A 23778-nucleotide genomic window follows, 5' to 3' on the forward strand; every position below is an offset into this window, starting at 1 on the left:
TGTAAATCCTACGATTACGAAACTTGTCAGGAACTATTATTTCAGTATTTTGTATTACGGAATAATAACAAATGTGGTGTAATCACCGAAATATATCTTTTGAACCAATTAGCAACAGACGTCTATGCCTGCAAGAATTATAATTGTCTAAAAGGAGAATTTTTGGAGTTTTAAGATTTTCTTTATCATATATGTAATATATTTGGATATAAAGTTAATATTTGTCCTAATGAATTCAAAATAAAATATCAGGATGAGCCAAGTGATCTGTTATCATAAATTGTATGGTAATTTTTTTTTTTTAATTGCTTTTAAATGCTCTAAGTGCATGTATGAAACGGCATATTTCTAAACTTGTAACACAACAACTTCTCTCTCGCTCAATCTCTCTTTCTCTTATGAAAATGGATTAAATGATAGGGTTTATGTAAAATGGAATCATACAGATAGCGCAATTACTATAATCATCATCATAGAGGCTGCTAATTTATTTCGGCTGCGAAAAAGATTGGACTAATGAATTCTTCCTCTAGAAAACAGATTTGAACGTGACTTGCTATATATATATATATATGACAGAATGATTATTAACTCGGTTAACATACATGATTACATGATTACATGAGATTATATGATTACAACTGTAATCATGTACTTGCGTTCACGTGATGCCGCAAGCACGCACTCTTCCAACAATGCAACAAACGAAAGAACAACTACAACGTTTTCATGCTAATTATGTATAAAGACTATCCATGTTGTTCATAGTCTTTTAACCCTCAATGTTTAGTGTTTTTTATTCTCTCTCTCTCTCTCTCTCTCTCTGTCTCTCTCTCTCTCTCTCTCTATATATATATATATATATATATATATATATATATATATATATATATATATATATATATATATATATATATATATATATATATATAATAAAAATAGAAAAAAATATATATATAGGAAAAATAGTAAAAAGAAAGATAAATATTTACCAATGCAGATTCTGGGTCCAGCGGAGAAGGGTATATATGCGTAGGGAGGAAGGCTTCTAATGTTTTCAGGAAAGAAGCGAGTTGGATCAAACACTTCAGGATTAGGAAACGTGTCCGGATTCCGATGAAGAGAATAAATGTCAACTAAACATTCGGTTCCTTTGGGAATTATGTAGCCATCTGAAAATAATAAACAGATGAATATAATTATTATTGCAGTGAATATACAATATGTTTTATTGCTGACTTTTATAGAATGCTTCGCCTTTTAATTCAAATAAAACCTGTTTTACTAAAAGGAAGTAATTAATAAACCACAGTATAATATAATAATAAAGCACATTATTCAAATATGGTTTACTAAAAGAAATTAATATATAGTTATTTTTCTTTAATTAAGCAGCCTAAGTCTACGTTTGTAATATTAAGGAAATTTTAGAGTCTGCTTATTTTATTTTTAAATTTTTAAATATTTTAATATATAAATTTGTTTAAACTTTTGGCATTTAGTAAAATATATAGTAAACGTCTATAAGCTAATTAAAAGAAAATAAGGAGAAACTTTCTTTAGATCCTGAACCTCAAATTTTCCTTGATAATTATGCAAGAATACTATGTAAGAAAGTTTTAAAAAGAATTAATACTGAGCAACTTTTACAGTTAAATTGTAGACCCAACTATGCAAAATTACTCAAGAAAATTTGCACCACTTTGAAAATGAGAACCAAACCTTGGTGTCTCAGGGTTTGGTTCTCGTTGGCAAACTCTAAAGAAGACATTTATTAATTCATCTGGGGAGTATGTGGTGATGTCTGCCAGGATAGAAAAATAAGAAACCATGGTAGACAAAAGAAGTTAAATAAGCAGTCCTAAAAGAGAAGAAATAATACCAAAATTTCCTGGCAAATAAGTCGGCTAAGGTATGTGTAAAAGTTACTAAGCTAAAGTCATAGGAAGACTTGTAAGAGTATGGAAAATAAATATCAGAAAGGTAGCAAAATGTTTTGGAGGCTAGTGAAGAAACTTAGAAATGGAGAAAAAAGTACTGTCAAAGGAATCAAAGATGCTAAAGGTGACATGAAAACTATAAGGATATCCTTGATGTCTGGAGTAATTACTTTGAGAGACTGTTGAAAACGAAACAAACAGTGTTAGTACCGTACTACAAAAATTTCAAGAGTAAACAGCAAACAGCAAACAGAAGTATATATCAACTCTTGAGATAGAAAGATCCGTCAAAAACATGAAACGAGAAAAGGAAACTGGAGTAGATATTTGGCCAGAAATGCTTAAGTATGGAGGTATAAATGTTTTGCAGCGGATATTGTATAATTCAGAGGGTCTGATCAGAAGATAAAATTTCTAATGATTGGAGCAGAGGTCTCATAGTATCCTTCTATAAAAAATAGAAAGGGAATAAAGCTGAATGTGAGAATTACAGAGGAAGTTCTCTACTGAGTGTTCAGGTACGATTTATGCAAGCATACTTGAAAAGAGGTTAAGAAAAATTGTGGAAGAGAAACTTGGAGAAGGACAAGCCGGAGGCAAAATAGAAGCTATTGAGATCATTTTAAGACAAATAGTTGAGAAATTGTGTTAAAATCACAAGGATTTGTACTTCGGTTTTTTATATCTGTAAAAGGCATAGGAGAAGTGCCCAGGAAAATGCTTTTCAAAGTGGTACCTTCATATAAGGTAAATTGGAGATTGTGAAGTGTAGCACATGGTCTACATTTAAGTTGTCAGCAACTAGATCTGAAAGAAATACAGGAAGCTGGTTTGATGTAAAATTAGGAGTAAGGAAAGGATGCACATTATCTCCACTCTTATTCATCATCTATATGGATCACATTATGAATGGGAGTGGCATTAAGCCTGATAGTAGAATTGGACTTGTCAAAAGTATCTCTTTTATGCAGATGATATTGCACTTCTAAACATATTTAGTGTGCAAATTTCCAGAATTCTCTAACTAAATTAAGTAATAGCTAACAGATTTGGCATGAAACTATTGAAACAGACAGTAGCATAGAAAACGTCTGCTGCATTCTGAATGAAGTTTCTATGGAACAAGTAAAATACTTCAGATATTCAGGCAGAGATTTTGGTGACGAAAGCAGCCTAAATCTGAAAATAGACAACCGAATAACCAAAGCTGGTAAGGTGGGTAATCAGCTAAATACATTTTTATGGAATAAGAGAGAAATTAGCCAAACACCAAAACACGACAGTGTTCAAGTTATGAACCTGACTGTTGGTTTAGAAGTAAAGCACTTGATCACGGCTAGAGAACACAGATAGGAGGGTACTGAGAAAAATTAGGGAGTGAACCGATGCCATCAATGGAAGAATCATATTAAAAATGAAGATATTAGGAAGGAACTTGACACTATTATCATATAAGAATGTCTAAACAGAGCTAATGTTAGGTGATATGGCCACTTAAATATAATGAAGTAGGTTAGCAAACCAGGTATTTGATGCCAAGATGGCTGGAGAGAAACTCAGAGGAAGACCAAAGTCTAGGCGGATTTATTCAGTCAGAACTGCCTTAGAAAAAGGAAATGTTAGATACGGCAATATTGAAGTACTTACAAGTAATATATTGATATGCAGGAAATGTGTATGAATAGGAGAATAATAATAATGTAAATTTAATCATGTAGTGCTGCCATAATAACCTGAGCACCCCTTTGGAAATTGATGATGGTAATATAAGCGTATGTTGCAAATTAAAATAAAAATTTATAAAAAAATTGTGAACTTTTTTTTTTTTATGAAAGAACATTTTTTTAAAGAAAAGAACGAAGGTATGCTTACCGAACTCGATATCTTCTTCAAGGTGCCTTCCAATTAGTGGTATGGTGGGATACAATCGCAATGTTTCCTTTGGAAGAGAGAAACCATAATGTAATACCCATTGGACAGAAACAAGTGTTATATATAATTTTAAGAAACCAACACAATGTGGTAGGAATTACTTCTGAGAAACGTAGATTTTTCATACTTTAAATTGATCAACTGGCCAGAGCAAATCTGCAATAAAAACACAAATTACACTTACCTGATATACTTCGTTGCTTCCGTAGAAAATCCTAATAAACCGACCAAACACTACAATTGTAACATACAAAGTCAATAACTCGCTTTTACTAATAAAAGTCCTGGCAGATTTAGTTTAAAATGCACTTTTAACAAATTTATAAAATGTTAAGCGTTGGAAAGAAAACCCACGCTATTTTAACAATGGAGACGTCATATGTATAACTAACCACTAGTCTAAAAAGATTAAACTTAAATGAGGTTTAAGGTTTTAATTAAGAGTTAATTTGCATATTTGTGCAAACATTTTGAACGTAAAAACTTCCACACAAGACTTAATCAGAACATAGATGGTAAAAAACACTAACTGATGTGCACAGGATTCCAACAATTGAGTTAAATTCATTTAGATAAATAAAAACGTAAAACCAATGACGAAAAAATTAAACACTGAAGAGACGTATTTACACATAATTTGGATTTGTAAGCACTGTAAATAAAGAAATACAATTTAAACTTTTTTTTTTTCAGAAATTATTTAGTGTTTAAAATGGTAACTGGTAAATATCAATAGAGTTCAATCTATTTGGATTTCAAGTTTAGTTGATATTGTCCATAAATCGTTTACTAAAAGAAAGTCAAATAATAAGTAAATACAAAAATTAATATCTTTATCTAAATATTACTTGTTTTTTTTCACCTGGTTTCTTAAAATTTCTTACAGGCATTATGCCGAATTGCGTCGTTAATAAGTTATGACTATAGGGTTCTTTGTCCAACATTAATGCTTACCTTTATTACACATTCCAAATAATTCATTTTTGTGTAATCGTCGACAATGACCTCTCGATTCATGTTGTCCTGAAAAATGCTCCATAATTCTTCTTCAATTTTGTCTTGCACGTCTGGATACAGTCCTACACAGTGCAGACACCAACAGATGGCGGTTGATGTTGTGCCAAAACCCTACATAAATGAAACAATTGTGAAGGAAAACACTAATATATAAAGTGAAACTGATCACATTTGATTGTTTTCAGTCGGACTTAACCTATTTATCAGATACGTTTGAAATAATAAAATAAAATACTTTTCTTTACCGCTGCCATAAATGTCTGTATTTCCTGATTGACATCTTGAGTAGTGAGAACATTTTTTTCAACATGCAGGTACAGTAAATGGTCAAGAAAAAAACTACTGGTCTTGTTCACTTCTTGAAGATGAGTTTTCTCAGTGGTAATGAGTTCCGTTTTTTTATATTCATTCTTCTTTCCATCAGTTACCTGAATATGAAAAACCATAAAAGGAATGTATAGTTTCAAAGAAGACAATATATAATCTACTAATACGACCGAATAGTAGATTATATATTGTATATTCGAAGAATATGGAATAATTGTCGAAATATAGCTTCCCCCCCCCCCCCGAGACTAGTGCTGCGTTTCCTTTAGTTTGTTTATTTATTTCTATTTATTTTCTGTATTTCTTTATTATACACGCAATTGAAAGCTCACCGCCGAGATGAAATTAACGACCCTAAAATGCGCAGTAATTATGTTTTAAACAAGCCAAGTTACATGGCAGTGACAGGCCATTGAGCCTAATACGAAAAACGAAAATGTCTGAAAGGGGGACATACAGTATTATAATAATCATGCCATTTATTAAATGTTTATATATAACTAATAACATGATTATATGGCAAGGTGTATAAAATATTTGTCGAGGTAAACACATACTTAATTGTATGCTAAGAGAGCATGAGTTTATTTAACTCGTATTCCTAAATAATTATTACAAGAAAATAAAAATGTACTATATAATATAATACTCATATAGTGTTTTTTTTTTTCAATAAAATATGGTTACTACCTTGGAAAGTTTGGTTTTATTTATTTATTTATTGTTATTGTTACGTCACTTGTTAGAATTGAATATTGTTGGGTTCTATGAATGACGTAATTTATATTATCATGCCACCTGGATGGAAAGTTCGTAAGCCAAGATCGTGAGTATATATATTATCGCATATATATGATTTAGTATTACATAGATGTGACAATAGCTTTCATAATTAATAATAATATCTATACGAACTGCTTTCAAATTATATTCTAGGATAGAAAGTTCAGATAAAATTAAATAATTATTAGTTAATGGAATTTGCCTTTATCAATTTACTTACCCTTTTCACAAACTCGCTAAAAATTCTTAGACTTTTGTAGTAGAGTTTTCCACTTGCAAATAACGCATAGATGAAATCATTCCAGTAAATAGGTGTAACTATTCTTTCAATGACCAGTCCTTCCAGCCTGTATACAAATGAATACGTTACTTTTCTCTTAGAATTGCAGTGAAATTATCTAACCTCATAATTTAATGAAAATACTTAAATTTATTTGAACAGTTTGTAATACGCAGAAAAGAAATCACTCTCCTCATAATTTTACATAATATTCATTTAATATATAAAGCTATTCTTTTTCAGCTATTCATTGGAGAAGGCTATTCGAAAAAGAAAGACTGGCGGTAGATATTTAATAGTTGGTTCCAAACGGTTGATGCCAAAACTGTTTGTGTTCGCACATTATTAAAACACAGTGCCTAGATGGTAGCGGCCAGTTCTGACGTGCCAACATCCATGAATATGTCTACAATAATATAGTGAAAAATCATGTATGTGAGAAAGCGACTGGATAAAGAGTGGAAAATTATTAAACGGATAATCCTCTTCTCTACACAACAAATCATACTGAGAGAGTGTGGAACTATCAAAATGCAATACGACATGCGAAATGAATCGCTAGTAGATCATAACATCGCACACTATTTTAACCTTTCACAGCAAAGGCATATCTGCTAGATTAGATAGATTTTAATCAGCAAATAGAAACTCTGAAATTACTATATTGTTAACATCTGTTAACAGTGGGATTATTCTCTGCCCAGTTTTTCTGATATGGAGCTCAAATCCAAAAGTAATCAGACGGAAGACCAACTGCTCTTGAATGGAATGATCTCGATCTGCATTCCACATCTCGATCTGTAATCTATAAGTTATATGAACATGGCATTAATTACTGTTAGCATTTCTTACTTTGGCTGACCATTTAATTCACATCACATCAAAAGTACTTTGCGGGAAAGAACCCCAAACTTCTTAGAATAGGTAACAATATCTCTCAAGCAAGTGACTAATTAAATCATCAGTCAGTTGAAAAGTCACCAAGAAAAGATTCCTCCTGAAATAGATGGAAATCGAAATAGCTGAGATAAGATGGGACAAAATCCTGTTCAGGATTGAAACAACTTCCAAGAGGGCTTTTCAACTAATAATTGTTAAATATTTGTTTATTCAGCTGCTTATAATTATTGATAATATAATTAGAACAATACATGGTCAGTGTAACGATTACAGTGGGTGATCAATTTATTAGAACCACTGTGCGAAAAAGGTATTTTGTGAGTTTCCAATAGAAATAAAACAAATTTCCACATTTTCAATGCTCTTTACATCAAATTGTTTTTTATTAAAATTAGTCTTCTAATGATACACTTAAAAAAGTAAAGTGTGCTTATATAATTAAAGAAAAATGTATACAGAAATAATTATGGGGTCAATATTTGATAACGTCGCCTTTTGCTGCAATTACTGCTTCTATTATTTTGGACATGCATTCTATGCATTTTACGCAGTTTAATTTTATTGATTCATTCCTGTGCCACACATCCCTCAAACGCTCTATTAATTGGCGTTTGTTAATGAAAAGTTCCTTGAAAATTTCCGGCTTCATCATTTCCCAAAGGTTCTCCATGAGGTTGAGATTCAGTGAATTTCCAGGCCAGTCAAGAACCATGGCTTTTTTCATTGAGGAACGTTTCTGCCTTATGGCAAGGAGCACAATCGTGGATGAATGAGTAATCGTTATTAGGGAACCACTCCTGTCCTTGGGGTAGCATCTTTGTCTTCAGTACCTTGATGTATTGATCCTGATTCATTGTTCAAGCCCAAATCCTTGATGCGTTGACGAGCTGTCATTGAAGATATCTTAATGCCAGCATCCTGCATCATTTTTGTAAGAAATCCTCCGAGGTGCTGTAAAATCTTATATAGAAGGATTTTTGTACAAAATTCCTTATATACCGATTTTACTGGAGAACAAAAAATCCATACAAAATACCTGTAGTTAATAAGCATTTTTCTTTAATGTTTATATAATATGGAAGTATTTTAGAGTGAACTAGTAAATCATGTAACTGCCAAATGATTGTGTAATAAAAAAGAACAAAGAAATTTCAGTATAAATTAAATTGTAACAAAGGATTGTTAAAACAAAGATATATCTCTGATGGATTAAGATATGACCAAAGGTAATCAAAATCGCGAAGGTCAAATATGTATGGGGTTTCCTGCCTGAATGCAGCGACCAAAAACGGTTCCAGCTGAAGACCCATGAAACACCCAAGGGAATAAAATCGTAGCAGGAGCCAAGGTCGATGGAGAGATATCAAAGGAGGAGACATCAAAGACACAGTCACATACAAAGGTCTGGGTATTCATCGTCGGACGGTGGTTCGTTGTCGTCGAAGGTTTTTCTTAAGCCGTAGTAGAGGTCAATCGTCTTCTGGGAGATGGCCATATAGAAACAAAGGTCGTATCGATGTTCGAGGATGTCATACCTATTCAAGGTATGACATCCTCGAACATCGGGAACCTACGTTCCAGCCAACCGACGCCCTCATTGCGAGATAACTCATCTGAGTTTTGAAGAAAGTCAGTTCCGGATTTTACAGCCTCCAAGTTTCCTGACCATTTCAGATATCAGAAGTGACCTCATCGATCTTGGAAAAAGGTGCCCGTAGGTGTAGCCAAGATCGGAATGTAACAGTGGACAGTGATTTCAAGAATCTACTAGTGTGGACAAGACGACTATATACAAAGTAAGGTCGAATATATTGTATTTTACTAGAGGCGAAATTGTGACAGAGATTACTCTAATGTTTATGTATTAATATTGTTTGAGGATTGAAGGCATTTAGCTAATCATTGAATCAATTTGTTCAGTTGTGTGAGATAGGAAAGAATTAATATAAGGTGAAAATTTAATATTGTTTATTAGCTAAGCCTATTTATTGTTTAGCATTGTTTAAGTTTGCAATGCATAAATTAGTACCTTAGACACGTTATTTAAGAGAGAACTGTCAACTTAGGAGGAATATACATAATTCCAAGCAACCTTTACTGTACATTCAATTAGCATGAATAAATTGTATTCAGGAATAAATTATAATCATTTGCCTGATTCCTGCAACCAAATGCACTGCTCATAAAATTCGAATCTGTATGACTTAGAGGGTTAAGAAGCCACGACTGAATATTAATAATTTTGCGTTGTAGATTTAGTAATAAGTATAACAGAGGAAACTTCCGTGCCTTGCTGAGGTTTTCTTTGGAAGGATATTCAATTCCTATCTGCGAATCCTGATGGGCAGTCGATAGAAACAAATAACAGGATTCTATCTAGAAAGACGCTAGTAGTTCAGAAAAAGACCAGCCAGAGGCAATTTCTTAATTCTAAAGTTTCCTGCACGTGCAGAAGCATAATTACGGCCTTACGACAAAGGGAGGGGATTAAAGTTGAATGAGAGGATTAAAGATAAGACTAAATCAGGCAACGTATTAAGAGCTCGGAGTTAGGACTGTATAATAAGTAGAGTAAACAAGGTTAAAGTAAGGTTAAGATAAGTAAGCAGAAACATCGAAGATAAGTTTTGAATAAAGAATAAAACATAAAATAAATAGTTTTTACAATAGCGCAAACGACACGATTTTACAATGCCTTCCTATTTTCCAAGAAAATATCTCTAATTTTTCTTTCGTCCCGTTGGGTGGTAATTTTGTTGGTGCTATTCAATATTTGCATCGATTTTTGAGATCTCTGGTCTGGTTCTATTTGTTTTGCAGCTATGTTCCATCTCTTACTCTTGACTAACAGTGCTCCAACTCATCTCCATTATTACAGTATAATAAACCATTTTATGTCGAGTAGAAATTTGATGCATTCATTCTATTTATTAGAGATTTATCGAGATTACGTTTATTGTCTGTTTGTGTATCCTCCACTCAACAACCTGTTTTAATTTTCTCATTCATCCCCACAATCTCAGCGTTTTGCTCCATAATGGCTTCCTTATCTGTGTATACAGGTTCCGGTTTAAAGGAAGTTATGTGCATAGAATGTCAGCAGAATTTATTTAACAAGGTATCAAAGAAGCAAACACATTTACTTAAATTAAGGGGATATTAAATCCCACATAGTTTTAAAACCAAATAAGAAACTCAAAGATCGGAATCAGAGAGTTACTTGCCGAATATAGTAAACTATAAAGTATCGGCGACACTAGCGTTAGCCAATGCAAGTGATCCTAGTACGTAGTACAATACCGGGCAACTCGTTGCAAAGGTGGGGAATGTTTTCATTGCCGAAATGAAGCTTTTTAGCTCTTTATACTTAAAAAACACATTTACATTTCATGCAATTTATTATTTCACCTTGCACAAATACGTGTATATATGTTATATTGTGATCAAGCTATACAATTTTCTCTTAAGTATCAAATCATTTAGCATTCCAAGAGGCAAAGTAAAACATGGAATATAATACAGTAAAGTGAAATATCATAAAATCCGTTTTTAATATAAACGTTCCCCACTAAACTGTGTAATTAGTAATGCAATGTTTTATGCACATAACTTCCTTTTGTTTTATGCACATAACTTCCTTTAAGCAATTTTATCAGGAATTATAATTTCTTCGAGATAAATCAATGAACTGCTAGCTGTCTTATGAACAGATTACTGCTTTTCAATGAGTGTAAGAATGAGCAACGATATAGTTTGCAGATATTTACCTTTTTGCGATAGTTGTTATTGTAAATGAAGGATTGTTCTGCGCTCCCAGTTGAATTCCCATCGCTGATTCTGCAGAAGAAATATATATATTTACTATTTAAAGAAACATGTATGGACACAATTAATGTTTATAAGAAATTACCACAGTCATTGCATTACAATTCATCATAACGATTATTCTTGAAATACAATATAATATAACTAATGAATACGAGCTAAAGCAAGCAAAGAAGGAAGAAAACAGTTAACTAAAATTAAGAAATTGCAACTGTATAATAATTATTATTTTAATTATTTTTGTTATTATTATTACCATCTCTCATTCTTTCTCGACCGAAGGAAATTGGCATACCAATATAGCACTGCAGTGAGTAGGTTCGAATATTTTTTTATCCACTAGTAAGTAACTAACCATAGTAAATGACTGAAGCTTTTCTGCTTTAATTGTTGATATTACCCTGAAAATCCTACTAATATAGAAATGACTACAGATATTACAGAGGGAAAGGTTCATCTTAGGAAGCAAGCCATCTACTGTATATTATCTTTATATTCGCATTGCAAAAACACATTCTTTATGGTATCATAGAATACTGTCATAACTGTTTGTAATTATTATTAACAGGCTGCATCCCGTGGGATTTGCGTACCTCCCTCCATTATTGCGTGCATTACTGTGGAAAAGGATTGTTATTAATGGAAATGAATCAGATACGGTGCAGTTTACTGGTCTAATGTTGGAATGAAGTGAATTGAAAGTGAAACAAGCATTGAGAATACAGATAAACGAGTTGAGTATATAGAGTATTTTGAATAAATTTTTATCCCCTTTACTTCAATAGTGCACTGAAAATTGGAACACACACACACACACACACACACACACACACACACACACACACACACACACACACACACACACACACACACACACACACACACACACAAGCACGCACGCACACACACACACAGATAGTGAGAGATACCTAACACTCCACTCCTCCGATATACTAATCAGAGAAAGAATGCAGTGCAAATTTGATAAATTAACAGTAATGACAACATGCCTTAACATCAAAGTTAGCAAACGTCATCAAGTATGGGAAGAGGATAATATCTGAAATAATTATTAATTAAACCAGAACACCGTATAACAGTTCTGTTCATTACAAACAGCGTATTACTTACCGCACACCATATCCAGCACAAATAATTCAGAATACTCTGCGATGTTCACCCATTCCAAATTTGAAGCCGCTTCTAATTTCTTGATCAGGATATCTGATTGTTCATTGATAACCGATAGGGAATTTTTGATCATTTGATAACGGAATGCCGGATTCAACATTTTTCTTCGTACTTTCCATTTATTGCCATCACTGAAACAACAATAAATTACCACTATTCGTAAACATTTTACTGAATTATTACGGAAAATATTTTAAATCTTTTCTAGAAGAAAAAAAAAACCATTCAGATTTACTTGTTTCGTATTGTAGATCTTGAAAAAATTCTTTCTAATTTCTTACGAATTGTTTTCATTTCTTACTTTATCTAAGTTTATTATTAAGATATGAAAAACTGCATAATGGAACTGTTCGAATTAAGCTAAAATCAAAACTATCATTTGCAACTTTTTTTATAAGATGGTTTAAAGGTAAATAATTATGTACTTAATAGAAGTGTGTTGTATTTGTACTAGTTTCCAAAGTTTATGTTAAATAACAGTGTAATGAGAGGTAAAAGGACAACATACAGTCGGACGCAACTCTAGTACAAATCTTGTGTACTAGAGTTGCGTCCGAATCAAGAGAAATTTATTGTATTGATTTTATACAAGACTTGTCTAATATATTTCCGTTGAAAGAGCGGATTGGAAATTTAGTGGTGGTTTTTTTGGAAGGATTCGAGAAAATTTGCAGATTATTTGTTCAAATATAGAAGGCCAAGGTTGTACAGCACATCAGAATTAATTACTTCGATTGAAGGTAAAGTTTTTCCATCACCAAATGTATGCTACATGAGAGAGTCAGATAGAGACACAGACAGAAATGGAGTCACATCTGCAAACTATCGATTGTAGTTAATAATGCAGGATGTTCTTTACTTTGGAAAACGCAGTAGTTTATTAAATACACCGGTGTCGATAACCTAAGGCAGCGGGTCTCAAGCCTATGTCCGCGAATGCATTTGCTCCCGCTGTCATTGATTTAATAAAGAAAACATAAAATAAAAACTGGAAATATAAGTCTTCTGCAAGTAATGATATTTATTGAAATCGTAAAAGAAGTTAAGATTTAAGTTATATTTCTGATATAATTCCTCCATCTTTGAGTGCGAATGCTACTAGTACCAAATTTGCGCGTATATGTTATGTATTTCGTCTACTGGCAACCATTTGCTTGAGAGATGTGTCCCCACTTGAACGATATTATCGGCACGCTTCGACCATTCAAACTTTTCTCGTGTTTAAAATTTTTTCGCAAAATAAGTAATCTAAATAAAAAACAACGAACGTAAAAATTCAACAACGATTGGGATGAAGACTATTGTTTTATCAAGAGTAAAGAGAAACGTCTTTCTCATTTTGGTATGGTTTAATTTAGTTGAATAATAAATGTTACATGTGTATTTATCCTACTTTAATAATCAATTAATTTGTTAATTGTTATCTTTTGATATGATAAGCGAGTATAATGTTTGATAGAAAAAAGTATTGGTGCTCGCCACTCCTTCCCAATCTCGAATGCGCCCGAGACCACAACCAGGTTGAGAACACCTGACCTATGGACACACTATTTCAGAAGACTATCCTTCTCATCCGTTAGGACGGGTTGAGTCTCCTAATGAGGGATTTACGACGAATTAATGGCCGGCTCCTCACTTCTCTGCTGCATCCCCTAAGGGCAAGTATTCATGAATGTAAATCTATGTGTGTACATGGGCGGGTTTACCTGTTCTAGGGGAAGAAAAAGCCAAGTTTCCGGGTTAAAAAAAAACCCTATCCGTATGCGACCGGCAAACTCATCTTTAGTCAAAAGAGATAAGATAAAGGTTCCTCACATCTTGGATGGGAATCGAATTCAGGTCTTTCAAACCAAACGGCTTCTTCTGTGCCGACTGAGCTTTGAAGACTCTTTATTTCAGAAAACTAGAAACGCTGATGATTTCGAGTTCAATGCATGTACACATTCAAATGTTTAATCACGTTGAAAGGTGTCACGTGGTAGCTTTTCACGATGCGAAAAATTATTGGAAATCTTGAGAAAGACCGCAGAATTAATTCATAATATTCCAGCGAGATTGAAATCCCATATAGACTGCTATCCAGGCACCGGGAAGCAGTTCAAACCAATGGAATATATTTCAGACGTGTGCTAAGAGATCATGCTCGCCCTGCTATGCAGCATGAAGACAGATGTTTGGTTACAACAGCTAAACGTGATCGATTCACCATGTCAAGTCAACTTTCAAATCAGTGCCATTCAAGCATAGGTACGCGGATATCTGGACAAACTGTGGCAAGTTGTCTGCGATAAGTCGGCCCATATCCCAGAAGTTCCGGTGTCTGCGTCACTTTATCTACAGCTCATCGTAGAATATTTCAGTGGTGTTGCATCTATAAAAATTTGAGAAGACACCAGTGGACTAATGTACTCTTTACAGACAGTTGTTTTAGTCATTTCTCCATTTGTACATACTGAGGTGAAGGTTATCCTGCTTGTCATCGCAAGAACGTTCTTGAAAAGGATGCACACGACGGTGTAGGGGTCATGGTTGGAGAGACATTGTGATTAATGGACGCACCGAGCTACAAGCGCTGGTTAAAGATATTGGTGAAATTTCTTCAACTTTGGTGAAGATATTGGTCGAAGTTCTTCAACGTCGTGTTCGTTTGTATCGTGGTGCTATGCCACATAACATCGCCCACGATCAGCAGAGGTATATCTGGCGACCCAGGATATTAATCCATTTGAATGGCCATATCGCTCGCCTGATGTCAATCCCGTGAAAGATATTTGTGGGTAGCAGGAAGGACGAAATTCTGCTCGAAATTCACTACCAGAAAAAGAAACAAGGACTTATTTATGTTCCATAAGAGGAATCGGACAATGTGCCTCAAGAATTCCTGAATCACTTGGTTTTAAGTAATGGACGATGATGGGAAAGTTGCATGATATTCCTGGGTGGAAATATTCCATACTGAAATATCCCTCTGAATAGTTTTCTGTTAGCACTGTACATTAATTTCTTTACTACGTGCTTAGAAAAATTTGTAACATTTGCCAAAGACCTATTGAAATTTAATGTGTACGACATTTAGACACTGTTTTGTGTAATACAACTTATAATATGCTGGCAATAAACTTATGTCCACATTTCGGGTTTGTCATGCAGTGTTTTATATACATTTAAAATGTATTTCGTCATTCTCTTATGCACACCATTGTACTATCATAGGACCCACTCAGATATGTCCAGCAGCAAATAAGATTTTATCCAATAACTTCAGTAATAATTTAAATGCCACTTACTTAAGAAAAAATCATTCGTACATTTCAAGTGTTGGAAAACGAAATTTACATAAAAGAATAGTGTGGGAATATTGTACCTCTACCAGCTCTACCGTTTCAGCTTTTCCGTTTTCCGTTTTAATAATGAAATATAAATTCCAAATGAAAATTAAAAAAAAAAAAACTCATTGAAATTTAAATGACTACCTTACAACCAAGCCGTCACCAAATATGCCTTTGAAAAATTTATACACATGGGACTTCTGAAATCGTGTTTTCGGGCTGAAGAGTACCTTAATTGAATAAAAAAAAAAGATTATAGATAAACAATTAAAGAAATATAAACGAAAATAATCAATATGTTATATTTAATCGAAGAAAAACGTTTTATTTGTTTAATATATCACACTATTTTGTATATGCTTTTTTCAATCTTATACTGCAATTAATGAAAGAAATATAAACGAAAATAATCAATATACAATATTACGCGACTTTATAATGACTTACTGATATTTAACATATATTTAACCGAAAGAAAAATAAAATATTTGTTTAATATTTCACTCTATTCTGTATTGTAAAATATATGTCGACCGTGCCATTGTTAAAATTATATATGTATCATATAATTTATATTGTTGATTTTGTTGTCGACAGCGTCTTTGTTTTATCCGCATGTGCTGCGTTCCCATCACCTTGTACCTTACTTAATCTCCATCTACTTTACTCAAATAAGACTATTATCTACTAAACACTAATCTCACTGTTAATCCCACCAAGTCTTCCTTCTGTTTCTACTGCTGTTAAAACAGACTTTAATTTATCAGCCGTTTTACCATATGCAGTTTACCAATCCTCACACTATTCAAATAGAAAAATTATATTTTTTTAATCGACTGCGCCATTCTAAATAAACAAATGTAGTTTGAGAATTAAGGTAAGGAATACAGGTAAGATCTTTTTAACACACAATTTTCCTATTGCAAGTTGGTGATTCTAAACTTAATGTGCATAGAGGTTTGCTAGTATTTTTTTTTTTTTTTGGAGATAGTGCATTGGCAATAGATCATGCAAGGTAGTTATACAAACCAAACATTTTATTTTAACCTAGTAAAATAGTACAATGCACAGACAAATAGGAGAAATTATCTTTCTAAACCCTTTTACATGCACAAAAGGCAAAATATGTAACTAAAATGTTACACTCAACACTTAGTTAACCCTGTCACTATGCTTCGTTATCTAAATTAGGCATGTAGCTGCTTCTCGTTGTTACACTTAGCTAAACTTTGTTCACTATTTATATCGGTTAACATTCGTCTTTTCTTTTATTACCGTAACTTATTAACTAACTGAATACAAACAATTTCCTGTAAGCATACATATAATTCTCCGATGTAAGGTATAAAGACATTAACAAAATTGTGCTTACTTACATTCATTTTTACAAACACAGTTCAATAAATTCGAGAAAACTTCAGCTAGTTTAGCTTGACGTTGCGTCTTCTTCCTGGGAGATCCTGGCGGTTCTACTGCAGACGTTTTCTACAGTAGAAGAAAAGAGAATGCCTCTTTTGCAAGAAAGTGTAAAAGAGGCAGTCAGACAGGAATATATGTATGTTTAGATGCAGTTAACAGACGTAACGAACACTGGACTCAAAGCAGTTGAGACTAGCTTGCGTTATGTTTCTTCTTTTGAAACAGTTCTAACTTTAAAATTAAAAAAAATAATAAAAAAAACGAAATAGAATGAATCACTTTTCTTCTGAACTTTCGTCTTCACGGTAAATATAAATTGCTGTTGTTGTACGTAACTTGTTTAGACGAGAAGTTAATGTTTTTATCTTGCTATTTTTCCTGTTTTTTATGGTGATATGTACACCTGAAGAAGTCGGCGTTACGACGAAACTAGTTGTGTTCTAATTAAAGTTTTTATCTTAGCTTATCTCTAGCCAGTTAAATTCTGAATTTAAAATATCTGCAATCCGACTAAATACCAGTAACAATATCTATTTACCTTCTGAATAGGTTATTCTACAACGCATTTAGGAGTATTAGAAGATTCTGGAAAAGACTGGACTTTTCATAAACAGGTTAGTCTTCTTGAAAAGATGCAAGTTCCGCTCTATCATCCCCAAGTGCTTAAAATTTAAGGAATCTATTTGCACAAAACGTGCACATAGTATTTTCCTTAGAGCAAAACTTGAACTGTTGAATGAAAGGATTTCGGACACAAAATATATTTCAACTTCCGCATTCTCTAAGAAAGATGAATTAGAAAATAGCCTGATTTCATCTTTGGACAACACATCTTGGAATGAGGTTAAAAATATCAGTTCACACCATGAGTCTAGATCCCAACACATCAACAAATTGCCTCTTATTAGGAAATTTAATCGAGCACAAACCTTAAACAAGCACAAACTCGTATATCTTCCATTCGTTTAGAAGACCTAAAAATGTTGTCATAAACAAATCCTCACAAAACCTTTCTTCAGCAGAAATAAGCATACTTTCCAAAGGGCTAAAATTCGTCCAGTCTCCTACATCTATTCCAAAGGAACTATTTCTTACCAGAGTAGAAAAGGCTGCCTCACATCTCCCAAAACAAGTAGCGAACTTACTCAGAATAGAAGCTATTTTTAAAATAAACAACAGTCGTCCGCCTCCAGATAATTTATCTCATGCTGAAAGAAAAGCTATCCACCAACTTGATAATAACAACGACATTATTATATCGCCAGCAGACAAAGGAAATGCAACAGTCGTCCTACTCTTTTTTACAAAGTGACCCTACGACGGAACTTCACAACCGAATCGACAACTTTCTCAATCAACTTCGGAACTTCCAAGACACACCAGACTATCTCTTCGTTCTCTCCATCCCCCAATGACCCGTTTATACGGCCTTCCAAAGATCCACAAAGCAGATACACCTTTAAGACCGATAGTTGAAGGCATAGACTCACCAACTTACAACCTTTCCAAATACCTTGCCTCTTCTTTAAATTATCTCGCTGGTAATTTTTCCTCACATATCAAGAACTCCGGGGATTTTTTATCTAAGGTAAAAAATTTACAACTCAAGGAGTCTGACAGAATGATCAGTGTTGATATTGTCTCTCTCTTTACAAATGTTCCTACAAAAAGGTCCTCAAGCTACTAAAAAACAAAGTCTCCAAGAAAATTTTCGCTTTATTAATGCATTGATGCATTGCGTAAACTCCGGCTATTTCCCATTTGAAAGTAAAATCTAGAAACAAACCAACGGCTTAGCTATGGGCGGCCCTTTGTCTCCAGTGTTAGCCAACGTTTTTCTTAAAGCCTTCGAGGAAAGAGCAATTTCTAACGCTATATTAAAACCCAAACTGTGGCTACGATACATAGACGACATCTTCCTCATCTGGGAATATGGTTAAGAAAACTTACAATCCTTCCTAGATTATTTGAACAATCGCCACCAAAACATCAAATTCACATTGGAACTCGGTGAACGGAGTCCTCGCCTTTTTAGATTTAAAGATTACTAGGATGCCTGATTGTCTCAAATTTTATATTTTTCTAAAAACTACTCACACGGACAGATACTTACATGCCTCCTCTCATCACTTTCCTCCGCAGAAACTTGGTATTATTTCCACTCTGGCGCATCAGGCTAGATCTGTAATTTCTGAAGAAGAAAATCTTCAAATCGAACTTAACAATCTGAAAAGAACCTTCATAAACAATGGCTACCCATCTCGAAGCATTTCCAACCTCGGCAAGAAGTTAACTCGAACTGTATTGCACACATTCAATTACCGTACTTATGTTCACTATCGCCCAAATTGGCGAAAATTTGAAGAAATTTAATATTAGAACTTATTTCACTACCCTTCCAAAACTTCGTTCCTTCCTAAGTCAACCCAAGCCAAAACATTATGGGCAAACCGATAAGTCTATCTCACTACGCCTCGAAGAACATCAACGTTATATCTCTTACAACAGAACCAGTGCAAGCGCTCTTTCCAGCCATGGCCTTTTCTCTGCCAACTCTAATTTAGAAAAACGTCAACACCAGATAGACTGGAATCTTACTACAAATATTCACATATGTCCTGATGAAGTAGAAAGAGGAATCTTAGAATCAAAAGAAATAGTTCTGGACCCCTCACAAATGAACAGTAATTTAAGTTATAGCTTACCTGATTCATAGCGCAGTAATTCACTTTTGGCGCTCTCGAGATAGCTTCCACTCACTAACGCATTACACTATACCTGCCACGTGGACGCCAGTTCAAACTTGACTGTTGTTGTTCGTAACTTGTTTATACGCGAAGTTCATGTTCTATCTTGCTATTTTTCCAGTTTTTTATGATAATATGTACAACTGAAGAAGTCAGAGTTCCGACGAAGCTAGTTGTGTTCTAATTAAAGTTTTTATCTTAGTTTATCTCGGTGTTCCTATTCAATAAAATTCTGGATTTAAAATGTCTACAATCCGAGTAAATACCAGTGCAAATGCTTTTATAGAGGCGAGTTAGCATGTAGAGTCACGTACAAGTGTCCACAGACTACCACCGTTTGATAACGGTTCGCCTTCAGTGCAAGGGGTGTTTGATTTATATATGCAGGTTTTTGTTCTTATAATGGTGTTTGAAGAGGGGTGTGTGTGTGTGTGTGTGTGTGTGTGAGAGAGAGAGAGAGAGAGAGAGAGTAAATGCTGTGTAATTTTCAGTCTCGCTATAATATTTACTTAGTGCCTGTAACAACTTACTGTATGTGCCTAGGTTTCAGTCGTAGAATGGCAGTTTGCTTTTCACATCACTTATGTAGAAGTTTCGGGCTGCTTTCCTTAATGATTATTACACTTATATACTATTGTAGTTTGTTAAATGTGGTCTTATTATCTGATATGTTGTTCTGGTGACTCTGAACTGAAGTAATACTTTAGCATGACTGTGCAGTGGCATATGTGTTTCACTTTAAATATTTTGTGTTCTATTATTGCTGCCCGTAAACGTATGGGCTGTTCTCTTTGTTCCCAGAATATAAGGTTTGCATTTTATTATGCAATGATTGTAATCTGCAAAGTTTGTAGTGTGCGTCGAGTTTCCGGGAGGAAAAACCCTCTTGACTGTGTCAGAGATCGACTAACTTGGGAACCAATCGAAGAAAGGCTTAGAAAAAGATAATATTTTTATTTTTATCATAGCGAGTATTTACATATATACAATTAAAACACAGGACATTTTCAGTTCAGTACAGTACAAAATTCTGTACACAGTTTAGAGTTCCATAATTTATTTTTAATATTTTTCTTTGAATATAAATAAACAATATTTTTCATGTCAGTGTCATCATTTATTTTTATTCACACACCGTATTTACATATATATTAAATAATTTGCAGTCTATAATTATGAGGATTAGTGGATTGAAGCAGACTAATCCCACCTACCTCGAAGCTGGGTTAGCTTTTATGAAGATAGTGGGATTAGCATTCACTATTTATGCTGTTTGGAACTCTTTATGGATAGAATACAGGCGTTCGATGTTGGTGATTTGTGAAGAGTATATAAGTGCTAATGCTATATTATTTGTGTTGGTAGAGAAACAAGAGTTAATGTTTGAATGTGCTGTTGTTGTACATTTGTTGAAATTTCTTGGTAGGTTGTTGAGTAGTGTGAGTATCAGATGTGATCTGACAAAAGAACTGTATGAGTTGTTGAAATGTTTAGGGATGTAAAGAGTTGTTGTTCGTTGTCTCTTATGCGACATGTGCCTCTATTGTTATGATAGGTGAGGTAGTAATTCCTTAGTAATAATATATGCAGTGTTTCAGATTTTTAATGGTCGGGATTCTGTGTATCGCCATAGTTGGTTCGCATAGTGGCTGTGGTATACAAGGTCTCCAAATAACTGTTGACACAATTTTCCTATGTAATATTTCTAATTTTATTAGGTGACTGTTGATGTGTTTGCGTAGCCTATTATACCATACCTGAGTAGAGATTCATAAAAAATGTTAGACTTGTGTTTTATATGTTAAATGGAATCATGTCTTTTACTTGGAAGAGTTTTGCTGCAGTGATGTGGAGTTTGGTAACAAGGTATTCTATAATAAATCATATATGATTTATCCATTTAAGGTGGCAATCTGTAGAGGACAATCTATTTTGCATCTATTACGGGTGTGATTTCGAGATATTTTTGTTGTAAATGCAGCGGTATGGGTGACAGTGTAGCTATAGTGGTGCGGGTCGCATGATTCTCGGAATATGTATATTTATCATCTGCGTCTTGGTGCCGTCGATTACAATTCAGTTAATAATAATAATAATGTTTTTTAATGTCAAATAATAATTTATTATCCGTCAAATAAATTACATACATATACATACAATTTAATTATACATACAATTTAATATATTTATGTACATATATATGTATGTATATATATATATATATATATATATATATATATATATATATATATATATATATATATATATATATATATATATATATATATATATATATATATATATAATATATATATATATATTAAATTGATTTGATTGCTGGGTTGGAAGCAGGCTGATGTTTCGGAGGGCAAATGAATGATCTGAAAGGTCTGATCAAAGTGAAGTTGCTAGTACATTCTGGTGTTATTGCATCTGTCTTGATGGATCCCATTCTTTTTTATTGTGGTCTTCTTTTTGAACTAATTAGGAGACTTTGTTTTCAGTGTGGCAGCCTTTCGATGTCTTCTGAGCTTTTAATATGTATCGGCTTTCAGTTTGTGACTTCCTCAAGAATATCTTTGCATCTCTGATCCACAAAATTGGCAATTTTTTTCTGTTTTTGTTTTTCTTACTTTGTACAACTTTGTACAAATAGGAAGATTGGTGTATTGTCTTGCAATGGGTCCAAGTCCTTGGCAACTGTTTTTTTCTGTCAGCTGGCTTTTATGAGATTGTCTCTTGTGACTTGCTTGTAAGACGAACTATGACTGGTGCAGGTCGGGGGAAGCCTTAGTTTTTGCTCTTCCTAGGAATCCGATTTACGGTCTTAATGTCGTTAAGCTGTAGGGGGATATCAACTGCATGACCTAATTTTAAAACCACGTCTCTGAGGTTTTCTGTAGGTGCAGTTTCAGGAAGACCGTTTATGACAAGAAATTTTTTATGTTGTTGCTGATTTAAACGTTGGTATTGTAGTTTTAGAGAATGAAGTTCTTGACGGAGTTCGGATGTCTCTTTCATCAAATTGTGTTGCCTGTCATTTAGTGTGTTTATGCTCACTTTAATGTTTTTACCGTTTGCAACGCTTCTATCACTGCTAAATAATTATGTTTTACCAAATATTCATATTCCCTAGTTTTTTTGTTATTTGTTCGTTATGTTTGTCAAACATTTCTTGCACAAGATGTATTAAGCTGGCTTTTATAGTCTTTAGACAGTTTTCTATTAGTATATTTAAAGAGTTGAAATAATAATAATAATAATAATAATAACGTTATTTATGTTTTTCACGAAACATATCTTTCATTGGTGTTGCTACCACAGGTGGACTGATTTAAACCATCCGCCTATTGCAGAAATTGAAATTAACCTGTTTGTTCGAGTCATTAGCGCACTGGTTGTTTAACGAACCCACTTCTGTTTGAAATCTCAAAGCATATTGCGATCTTCTTCGGGTGGCATTTTAATTTTATCGCACCTTTTGAGGCAATCAGCTAGCTTGTTGGAAGCATAAATGGTTTCAGAAATTTCTATGTCCGAATTTTAGAGCACGGTTTCCGGATTAGGTAGTAAAAGTAAAAAAAAAGTAAAAAGTTAACAAAAAAAAAAAAGAGAGAGAGAAAATTCTAAACCATGCTCTCATGCCAATACACCGGAAGATTATAAATTTGTGTGGGTGGGAATGATTATTTAAATATGGTTACTTACATTAGTAAGCTTTTGGCATAGCATCTGACATAGGTTATTCAGAAAACAAAGAATTTAGAGAAAATAAATAAATAAACGAAAAAAGGGACGCATAATACTTCTGATCATTTTAACTCATTATTATTTTCGAAGGATTGTATTTAATCTGCATCAGTCTCTCTCTCTCTCTCTCTCTCTCTCTCTCTCTCTCTCTCGCTCTCTCTGCGTATTTATTCTGGCCTTAATTTCCTTTGTCTTATGTAAAAAACAGAGAAAACAAATGTTAGATAAATTCTAAGTGGTGATTTGGCAATAATATATTTGCAGGCGTAGACTTCTGTGGCTAATTGGTTCAAACATATATTTCGGTGATTACACTACATTTGTTATTATTCAGTTAT

The 23778-nt window shown here is 33.5% G+C and overlaps 1 protein-coding gene across 1 annotated transcript in view; it reads right to left on the minus strand.

The window, feature by feature from the left end:
* LOC150099576 (cytochrome P450 4V2-like) overlaps nucleotides 1-23778 on the minus strand; it is a 41281-nt gene that overhangs the window by 9846 nt on the left and 7657 nt on the right. Inside the window, exons 3-10 of the mRNA XM_090404145.1 lie at nucleotides 15669-15754; nucleotides 12136-12326; nucleotides 10947-11016; nucleotides 6220-6346; nucleotides 5135-5317; nucleotides 4827-5000; nucleotides 3813-3879; nucleotides 993-1172 (exon numbers count right to left, since the gene is read on the minus strand). Of these exons, the coding sequence (XP_090260271.1) occupies nucleotides 993-1172; nucleotides 3813-3879; nucleotides 4827-5000; nucleotides 5135-5317; nucleotides 6220-6346; nucleotides 10947-11016; nucleotides 12136-12295 (961 nt within the window). The 5' untranslated portion in view covers nucleotides 12296-12326; nucleotides 15669-15754. The remainder of the gene's footprint in view (nucleotides 1-992; nucleotides 1173-3812; nucleotides 3880-4826; nucleotides 5001-5134; nucleotides 5318-6219; nucleotides 6347-10946; nucleotides 11017-12135; nucleotides 12327-15668; nucleotides 15755-23778) is intronic.

This window comes from Typopeltis vanoorti, chromosome 14, assembly GCF_054136105.1.
Source record: "Typopeltis vanoorti isolate ZY-2024b chromosome 14, IOZ_Tvanoo_1.0, whole genome shotgun sequence".
Classification (NCBI taxonomy): Eukaryota; Metazoa; Arthropoda; class Arachnida; order Uropygi; family Thelyphonidae; genus Typopeltis; species Typopeltis vanoorti.